The sequence below is a fragment of the Mastacembelus armatus genome, chromosome 3 (assembly GCF_900324485.2).
Source record: "Mastacembelus armatus chromosome 3, fMasArm1.2, whole genome shotgun sequence".
In the NCBI taxonomy this organism is placed as follows: domain Eukaryota; kingdom Metazoa; phylum Chordata; class Actinopteri; order Synbranchiformes; family Mastacembelidae; genus Mastacembelus; species Mastacembelus armatus.
Genome location: NC_046635.1, coordinates 20,983,764 through 20,994,525, shown reverse-complemented (window position 1 = coordinate 20,994,525; position 10,762 = coordinate 20,983,764). Strand labels below are relative to the sequence as shown.

Sequence of the window (10,762 nt, the reverse complement as noted above, 5' to 3'; positions counted from 1 at the left end):
GGTTGAGGTTTGGAAAGGCATGGCTGCTCTTCGGACAGAACGGGGATACATGGCACGCTGATATTAGGAACTTGACCTGCTCATTTAAATAACGAAGAATGGCAGTACATTAAAGACTCTGGCATCTGCTGGCACATTGTATCAGTCCTTCCTTCACTGATTTGAAATAGGTCTGGTCTGTTTTTCTCTCTAATGAAAGAGATAGAGGGAGGAAATGGTGATGAGAAGAGTCTCAATTGTAAACAGGAAGTGGTTGGACTGGAGCCTAAGGTACCAAACTCCAGTCCTATTTAAACCCCTTAATCCTCTATTATGAAAACAGATAGCACAGATATATAGTGCTTGTCACCAGGAGCTTGATTACACGCCTTAAATTTTATTGATTAAGCCGTTGGGCACCATCCTAGAATCATCGGTTTAAAGGATCTCAATGTGTTGTTTGGTTGTTGACTTCCTCTCTTCACCTCCCTCCCTCTCTTCTTTTGCCCAGCCCTGCCTCTTACTGCCAGCTGTCAGTGCTCAAAGGGCTGGTGCATGGATGAGAGCTGGTGTTCGATGGAGAAAATTAGGAAGTGTTCTCAGTGACTGAAACAGCATTGCTCCTCCCTCCAGACTCATTCTAAACATATTGATCTGCTTTTAGAGAAGAGCCTGCATCCAGAGCTCTAAAACAGCCAAAAATAAAGGCTACAGAACTCCAAATCAAGACAGTACTGGATTGCTGTCCTGCCTGTCAACAGTGTCAGAGAGGCTACAGGCAACGTGAATGATGGGGAAGAGTAATTGTTAGTTTAGATATAGTCTCTTTAAAATAAACACATATTCCATGGGCTCTATTTGTAATGTATGAAGAAAGTTATGTTAACACTAGAATTTACATTATATATTCAACAGAGTTAAATGAGCTCTGTAAGCCTGTGCCATCAATACAGTAAATTGAGTTTGTCTTCAGAGAAATGTTTGTTTTTATCTGCCAAGAGACAAGATACAGTTTGTCTCAATCTGGAGTTTTGCAGCAGCTTCAGTGGACACACATTTCCTTGGCATGTCACTAATAAGTTCTGGTTGTTTACAACAGGAGCACTTTGTTTTTTTTTTTTTTCTAGGGGATCCCCACGCCATAAGGGCAAGTTTCATTTTTATACTGTGTTCATTCTGCTGGCAGTTTCAGTAGCTGTTATCTTACTCCTCCTTCCTTTCTGTTCCCCTCATGACCATCCATTTGTCCATATCTGCTTCTCCTTTTAACAGTTTGTTGCTTATAATTCACACCCCGTGTTGTGATACAAAAGGTCAAGAAAAATCAAAACAAAACAAAATCAGACACCCCATGTCCATTTTGCTTGGTCTTTACAGTGGATTGTCGCTTGAACACAAGGCTAGGGAGGAGCCTTAAACATCTGAACCCTGTCCAGCACAGGCATTAGCAAATTCAGTCTTTTTTTTTTCTCCTGTCATTCTTTTTTTTCCTTCCAGTACAGTCTGTTCATAATATTCAGAGAGTGCGGTGGCTTGTACATCATGATGAGCGAGATATCCAGTGGCTGACACCTTAACATCCAAGAGAAATAGACTCGTTGCGTACAGGGGCAGATGTATGTTTCCCCCCCACCCCCTTTGCTCCCTTTTCATTACAACTTCAAGTATTTTTTTTTTTAAACAACAGCAAAAGTTAGCAAATCTACTTTTTTTTTTTTTCTAGTCTACTTTACTATTCTACAACCTGGTGCTAAATCAGCATCCAGAGCAAAAGATCAGCCCCTACACTACAATTCCATGTCTTTTTTTATACATTATTTCCGTTTTCTTTTGTTTCGTACTTACAATAGGCCACTGGATATTGATTTAATGATTTTTTTTTTTACTACGAGTAAATTGTAATACTTGCAGCTACAAGGTATGAGTTTTTAAATATATATTTATATATTTATATATTTATATTCTTTTAAAAAGCGTTTAGTCCTTTGGTCCCTATTTCCTAAGGAATGATGCATGTAAATTATCCTGGATTCTCCTCTTCTTCTTCTTCTTCTTCTTCTTCTTCTTCTTCTAATTCTTCTTGTCTTCTTCGATCCAGAGCTTGCCCTGTCACAGAGCACAACACCTGTGTAGGCACAAAAACCAAAATGGCAGCAGGCTGGTATGTGTGTGTGTTTGTGTGTGCGCATGCACACGCATGTGTTTGCTGCAGTACTTGAGTTGGCATTTGCACGTATTTATACATGTACAAAGGAGATTTTTTTTTTCATTTTTTCATTTTTTAAGTGTAGCATTGTTAAATGTGTATGTTTGGTTTGTTATCTATCTGTGTTTATGTGTGTTTATCTATAACCCATGTCAGTATGCATGCTTTGAGCATAATGAGTCTATAAAGGTTTTTTTTCCCCATCATGTCTAAAAAACAGCAGCAAAAAGTTGGTCTCTGCAAAAAATCTTCTTCAACTGACGCCAAAGCAAAACAGGGAAAAAAGAGGCATTTGCGAAAAAAATAAAATAAAATAAATTTTAAAAAGGAAAAAAAAAAAAAACAACAACTCTGGGATCCTTCTCTCAGTCACCCAATCTTTCAGCAGGTTTCCAGCAGGATCAAGGGACCACCCTTCCTTCATGATATGTAGCAGAGCAAGAAGTCTTTGTACTTTTACTGCACTTGTGGAAATAAGGTGTTGTGGCCCTTCATCCTGTGACAGAGACAGAGTAAAAAAGAGAGAGGGAGAGGAGAGAATAAGGAGAGTGGATTCAGTGAGGCTGTGGCAAACATGCTCAGGGTTGCTGGCTCCTGGTTATCACACAGACTGACAGGCACAGCCAACAGCATGAGAAACAGACGGAGAGGAGAAAAAAAAAAGAGGAGTGTGTCAATCAAAACCAAAAATAAGTGGGCTAGAGGTGGGGTGGGAGATTTGTGTTTTAACCATATGGAACAGACATCTACACTGTGACAGCACTAATCCAAGGAAGGGCTAATTTAAACTGACTACATCTCCTTGTGTGAAAAAAAAAAAATATAGCTGAATGTTGCCTGAAATGTTGCTGTCATTCATCTTGTTCTTAATTCATTACAAACAAAATACCTAAAGAACAAGAAGGAAACACAAAGAAAACAGGACAAGTTTGCAAGTGAGTGTAGAATGTAATTATAAAAACAGAAAATCTGATGGTTGTCCAATATGAAAATATTTTTATTTTATTTTATTTTTTTTCCAAGAAACAGCCTCTAATTAGGATCCCATAAAAACCATCCTCACCCCTCTCCATCTCTTATACCTTTGTGTTGACTTGATACGCTGCACTGTTACTAAATGAGTCCGTGCTGTCAAGCTTTGGATATAAAAGATCTAGTTTACAGCCTATCATCCCTAATATGTTGTGAGCTATGATGTGGGTGAAGAAAGGCTACGAAATCACAGCAAATCACTCTCTGGGAGTGAACATGAAAGGGTCTGACTTTGTGTCAGGAACACGCGCCCAGACACTCTTTGTTCTACCTTTCCATTCCTGTAAATGAGCTTGTTACCATTTCATAATAGGTCTGCTTTTTAGATGTGGGAGCAGACGTTCTAACTTATTTCTTATGTGTGCCAAAGTGAGCCCAGCCATTAGCAGCATAAAGCCCTAACAGTCCTGATTACAGATGCCCTCTTTTATTAGCCACTAGCGATTCTTGGTATACATTTACCACAGCACAAAAGGAAAACACAGTGGCTTTAAAATAGATCCCCCCTCCCTCCCCAAGTAAAGAACTTCTTTCAAAACATCACAGCTACTTCACCCTCCAACTTTGCCAGATAATAAAGAATTTATTTTCAATTTTTTTACAAGCTTTTTGTCCCAACATTATGCCTCCCCAAACCGCCACCTATTTAGATGGCTCTATAAAAGACACCTGGCAGTTAGGAGGCATATTTGGTGCCAGAAAGCCCTTATTCCTCCTGGCTTGCCAGGCTAGACACCCCCCTGAGTTCATTGGGTAGACTATGGGAGGGAAGAGTCGCCTGCAGGGCTTCTGAAAGAAAAGGCCAGTACGAGTTCCATGAAAACGACTAACTCTTATCAGGGTTTGGCCTGGAGGGATAGAAACAAAGTCACTCGCAAAGAAAGGACCTTTTTCACTGTAAATCAGTTTGCTGCCTTTTTGTTTTCTAACAACTATCTCAAACACAAGCAGCAAAAACATAAAAGTTCATTTATCTGGTGGCATAATGCCATTCTGCACCCTGCATATACATCTGTGTGTACAGTATGGCTTTGTGGTGGACAGATTTTGGCCATGTGTGTCTCTAGTGCTGCCTGCAGCTCTGCTATGGCAGTGTAATTGGTTTGCACCCTCATAAATAAATAAATGGGAAGTGATTCTCATGTTAGGCAAACAAAACAATCTTGCAGAAGTACTCCCTGTGCAGATGGGATCCACCGAGAAGTGGAGTGTCAACATTTGCCTCTGCTCTCTGCGTGAACAGTGGAGATTTAATTGGCTACACAAACACAGGGTCATCGTGACCATCTCTCAACTAAACAGCTGTCTATCAGAGGGGAGGAGAAAAAGGTCCTTTTTGCAAAGAATCAGACTTTCGTAAAAAAAAAAAAAAAAAATCAGATTGCTGGTGAAAACTGTTGATGTGAATGTGAAGAAATAGAGAAATAGAAAATACAGTACATTCATACACACGAACCCCACAAGAAAAAGTAAAACATCACAAGGGCACACAGTACAATAGCACAAAGGGTTAAAGGCCACTTCCAGTTATAATCAACCAACCAATCAGCACATCAGTTACATTATGTACAACAGGTACCAGCCAAGAAAGGCATTGGTTTACTGCACTCCACAAACTGCCAATATACAATATACAGTATATATATAAATATATATAGAAGGAGGGCAGAATATAAAGAGAGAGAGTTTAGAGAGATCAGTCAATGCCACGTCATGCAACGCAGTCACAGTCCCACCACATGACGTCATCCAAAATAAAATGACACCATGGGTTCAACTTACAGCTGTGGGAACTTGGCCCCATGACAGGTGTGGGGTGGGTGTGTGTCTATAGCGGAGAAAGGCCACCTCACACTGTGATTGACCATGTCAGGTTGCCAGGTTGGTGGAGGTGCAAAAGAAGGAAAGAAACAGTGGGATTTTCTTTTCCTTAAGTCAGAATTCAAAGCACCCTTGCTATATTTGTTCCACACTCTCACTTATTCTGCCTGACAAATCAAATGAGGTTATTACGGTTATTACCATAAAACTGAAAAAAAAAAAAAAAAATTGACAAGTAAAACAGAAATAACAGAACAAATAATCTTCCACACACACAAAAAAGCCTTTTTTCTTGTGCCTCAATGTGGTGATGAAATATTCTCAGGCTGACAACATTTGCAGGTTAAAAGGTTGAACTGATGTTTTTATATTCACAAAGATAACCCTTAAGGCAGAAATGCATATTTCAGAAACTTGTCCTGTCTACAGTAATTGGATTTGCCTTGCATTGTTTGCTATGAGGGTGGCCGTACAGTGAGTGCTTCAGCTTTTTTGCATTAAGTTTATCTTTAAGACACAGAACGCAATTTCAGAGTAGCAGGGCTCCTGAGACCAGCAGAAGAGAATACTGTCTGATCGTGTTTTTAATTCAACTTCAAAGTGAAATTGTCAGTATTAGTGAAAAAAGAGGCCTCTGAAGTTATCTACATATTGAAATTTTTTTTTACCGCACCAAAAAATTCATCAAGTTTCATCAAAGTTTTAAATCGTTAAACTGTAGTTCAACTTAAAAAATTACACAGCGACAGTTTATTTATTTCAGTCTGTTGCTTAAGAACTATACTGTCTGTCACAATCCAAGGCAATAAATGAAAAGAGAAAATTTTGAAAGTAAATTGTTCACATTTTTCAAATGCACCTTCTTTATATAAGATCCCTCATGATTCTACAGACCTATAAACTTGAAGCTTTGGCACAGAGCTGGCCTCAGAAGCCCCACTAGCATTTTTTCTTTAATGTTTTCACGGGATTGCTCTTGGTTTTGGTCTATTGGTTTTCCTTAACTCAACAACAGAAATGGTGTAATAACAGAAGAAAAACACAGAGATGGATTGAACCAGAGTGGAGATGAAGGAGGACATGGGGAAAAAAACACACACCAAACACATAGTCATCGACACATGTACTCACTCACATACACACACACACACACACACACATCCTGATAAAGCGACAGAATGTTATTGTGATACGTGTCTGCACTCGGAGACATTCTGAGTACATCTCAATGACTGTCCTGTCATTCAATGCTGTTGCAGGATATTTTCCATTTGTCCCTCATTGATGTGCTAAATCAAAAATCACCCCTCACTTCTCTTCTCAGGCTGTCTGCTTTGAAAGCCTCTCTTCAATTAGTAGGACCCAGCTCTATTCAAATGCTATCAAACAAGGGGTAAAGGCAGCATCTATCATTTGTATTGCATACCACCTTCCATTAATGCCATCTTGTGGCTTTTAAAGAGTCAAAGCTAAAACAAACAAATGGTACTACCATGCTTTTATTTATGGAAGAATATAATCCAGGCTTATGTTATTGTAATGAAATGTTGTCTAGCCAATTGGGTGAAGAGAGCATATATCTATATTATTTTTGTACTGGCAGCTGCACTTTGTAACAGATGGGCGATGATTCTTTGAATCAAGCCTGACACTGTGATATTAGTCTTTATTGAGGGATAGTGCTACTTTAAGTAAACCACCTTTTTTACATTTTTCTATGAAAACGCTGACTTTTTAGGGCTGCAAAAAAGAAACAGTCCTGAAGTCCCGAATCCTATCCTTAGCTTATATCCTGAAGCTGTCTAGGAGTGGACATAATATGGACACACTAGCATGATCTCTAGTTAGCTATACTTTGAGTTCATACTTCATTAAAAAATGGTGTCATTAAAAAGTTATTGGCAGATAATTGTGGGCATAGTTCCCAATTATTCCACAAAGGATATGCTTAATCTCACTAGGTTCTATTTTAACTTAAATTTGATAGTACATTTTTTCTGTATGAAATGAACTGCCTCGCGGTGGATGTTTGAAACACTGGCATAGTTCAAATGAACAGTTTTATAGTTTTGGTAATTAAACAAATTACAATGTAAATGATAAGTTTATACATTTTTAAAAACACTATTTACAATAACATTGCACGTTATTTATTTGCTTGATAAAACCATTAAAGCTCTTGGTGCCTCAGTGGTACAAGGATACACTTAATTAAAATGAGATAAGTGGACATGCACTTACTGAACAACATGTGGAACAAACATTCACTGTCCAAAACAGAATGGTGAAGTTAAAACTATAATACCAAGATATTCCTTACTGTGTTTCTGCTATTTGGTCATATTTGCAAACAAAGAATGGCAGAATGTGAATATGGACTAGGACTCTTTTAATTGAGAACAGATTGGTGGAGCATCACTTGAACTAACCAAATGGTGCTTACTGGGGTCTCTGCTATTCTCTATCATTATACAAGCCTCTGCAGTTTATGGCGTAAGTGCTTTTCCATTAAGCATCTTTTTATTTGTTTTTTTTTTTTGTTTTTGTTTTCTGAGAACAAAGTTTTTCTTTCAAGCATTCTTTATTTACTCATCACTGTCATCAGTAATTCTTATAAAAACGCTTCAGTATGTGTTAATCTGTTCTATACTGTTGTTTTTCTCCTTCATTAATTTTGCTATAAGTAAAGGTTCTACTCAAAGGGCTGCTGGGTTGTGCTGAACAGCTGACAGAAATCTAAGGCTGAGCTATTTTAAGACTGCAACAATTTCTATCTGGATTTGTGAGTTTGTAGCTTAGCAAGTTTCATTGATTCTCAGCATAATCCTCAGGAGGCAGATAATTAGGCTCAGCTTGAAGTCGGTGATGTCATAATTTTTGACTGGAGCATCATGGAGGTACAAAGGTACAAAAAGCAAAAACAAATCAAGGGAGCAGGGCAACCTGACAAAAATCTAAGGGTTGATTGTTGGTTTGAAGATGGGGCTGCACAATGTTGAACCTAGTTCTCTGACACTATCACAGCTACAGAAATATGTTATAAAAAACATGCTGACCTTAAAAAATTCTGGTGCAAATATCTTCAGACCTCATAGGGTAGAGCCTGATAGCATAGAACCAGAATTTTCATTGATCCCATTGGTTTACCACGTTTAATAGAAAAGTAATTTGTGAATTGTTAATAAATTCTAGAAAGTTTTTTTTTAGACATATGATGGAAGATGGATGAATTTCTTGCTGTGACCACCTCACTCTATTGCTAATCATCTGCCTGGAAATTTAAGCTTACAGCCTCACACTGAATTGGATGGAAGCAAAATATTCACAAAATGCCATTTTTGTAAGTTAAGAATTTAGCAGGTGTCTTAACTATAAAAGTTTAGTTTATTTTGAGAAATAAAAATGTACTGTACAATTTAATGAATGTCTAAAGCCTCATTTAAACTATTAAAAAGAAATCCTAGTTTATTTTTGTATGGTTAAATTGAGGTCTGATGCAGTGCACACTTTTACATTTACATGAACTGTAGCAACAAAACTGCAAAAAAACCAGCATCTAAGTGATTCAGTGGTAAAGTGGATAGTTTGATTTTACACAGGTATGACACGGTCTTACTGTACCTGGATATAGACAGCAGACGAGTCAGTAAGGTCGGTTGGCATCCTTTGGCCGCTTTAGCTGCACCTTCAGCCTCTTCATGCCTATCTGAAAGCCGTTCATGGCCTGGATAGCGGCTTGAGCACTGGACGGGTTATCAAAACTCACAAAGCCTGAGACAAGAACACAGAACCAGAGAGAGAGAGAGAGAGAGAGACATGGGGGCAGAGAATAATGGGCACATGAGGGGAAAAAAGGAACAACACATGAAGCAAGAAGAATGGCGATAGATGAGAGAGAAAGTGGAACAAGAAGAGGGAAAGAGATGGGGAGAAAATACAGACGAGATGATAGAAAAAAAGAAGGGAGAAGGAGACCCTTTTTAACGCTCAACAATGACACAAACAATAGGTCTTTGTTTTCTCTTTTCAGCAGATTAATTGAAAATCTCTGAATTAAAAAGATTACGTAAAATACCACAAAGGCTAATAACAGATATTAAAAATCAAACGAAGAAGAGCTATTAGAAACTGGGAGTTTAACTTGAACAGAGAACAAAAAAAAAAAAAAAAAACATAAAAAGGTGTTCAAAGATTAGACAGAAAAAATGAATTTTACGTTGTGTGTCTTTTTAGAGTAAAGCAGTGTCTGTAAATGTTACCTGCGTGCGAGTCATGTGGAAATGACAGGGCTATGTGTGTGTGACTGAGCATGTATCTGAGTAAAGGGCATGGGGGTCATGATGAGATGCTAGGAGCAAGTTGTGTAGGACGGAGGTGCCTGCTGCTCTGAGTTATCGCCTGGGTGTCGAGGCGGAATGAGCCCACAGCTTTCCACACCGGGACTCCTTGCCTGCTCTTATCAGACACCTCTTTGATTGACGGCCTGAATTTTCCGCCAGCCAGCTGATTTGATCACACCGGTATGGGTCCAATTTAATTTGGGGGGAGAGGGCAAGCTTTTGTCAGTGTGGGTGAGATAAGGCTGCAGCTTTTACAAACCCTTTAAACAAACTGAACAGGGAAGGGCCTGTCAGTTGGCAGTGATCCCCCTCCCAATCCTACAAACACACACACACGCACACACACACACACACACACACACACACTACACTACACTATCCCTGGCTTTAATGAATCTCCATACGTCACATTTACATCCACATGCCAAAAAGTTGATAGGCTTTGGGATTGAAGTACAGAAGAAGGGGAGTGCACTGCAAACTTGAAGCTTGGATCCATGTTCATTAAACTAAAAGCAGAATGAGTTATCTGAACATGTTTACAGTTTCAGCTGTTTTCTCATGACAAAGTAACCAGCTGATGTTTCATATCTTTGATACAGCACTGACTGTGTGGGGCTGTGCAGCTCCATACCCCGAACACTACTAATGTTTGAGGTATTGCTCTCACCGCAGCCATCCATATCAGCAGAATGTCTCTATGCATTGTAATGTTATGCATTTTTAATAAAAGCACACAGAAAGTTGCAGACATTACTGGGTGACAATGGGGAAAAAAACAAGTCGAGGGGCCAGGCTGAGCAGCTGAGAATGTTGCAGTATTTAAGTCTCACATTGCTCCCCAAAAAAGTTGCTATGCAATGATGCTGTAATGCTGTTTGGTACTATGACAGTCCTATGCTGCACCGATGCAGGGGTGGCTGTTGACTAGACATGAGGTCCTAGATTAAACAGACTTGACGGTGAGGAAAATCGGTATCCCCTGCATTACTGTAACTACCACTGAACTGCCTTTGATCGTAATAGTTGACCTTCAGTTGTAGTAGTCAGTAGTTGTCATGGGAAGCTCTTGTGCTGCAAACTTTATATTTTTAATAATTTTTATGATTATTTTACATTTACAAGTGTTGAGTGGAGACTTGCTTGTCCTTTTATGGAGAAGATAGGACTTTAGGGTGCCTGTTACACATATATTTAAAGTGTGAAATTAATTTTTAGAGTGGTAATTCTGCATAAAGACACAAAAGTAGTATAAACAAGTACTTCTGAAAGAAACAAGCACTGGCAGCATTACCTGATAAAAGTGGGAATGAAAAAATAGAGAAAAGTAGCTGGAAAAAAATGTATATTTTTCAGAAGCCCTTTAGGTAAAATGCATATCCAT

General features: G+C 38.7%; 1 protein-coding gene across 10 annotated transcripts in view; it reads right to left on the bottom strand.

Annotated features, from left to right (window-relative positions):
* Positions 1-1,620: 1,620 nt before the first annotated feature.
* The window catches only part of celf6 (CUGBP Elav-like family member 6), a 125,088-nt gene continuing 115,946 nt past the window's right edge, over positions 1,621-10,762 (bottom strand). For 9 of the 10 annotated variants that reach the window (XM_026294030.1, XM_026294032.1, XM_026294031.1 and 6 more), the window contains one exon: positions 8,682-8,809. In XM_026294030.1, the coding sequence (XP_026149815.1) occupies positions 8,682-8,809 (128 nt within the window). Of the gene's footprint in view, positions 2,682-8,659; positions 8,810-10,762 lie in introns of those variants that run through there. The other variant, XM_026294023.1, reaches the window with a different exon arrangement.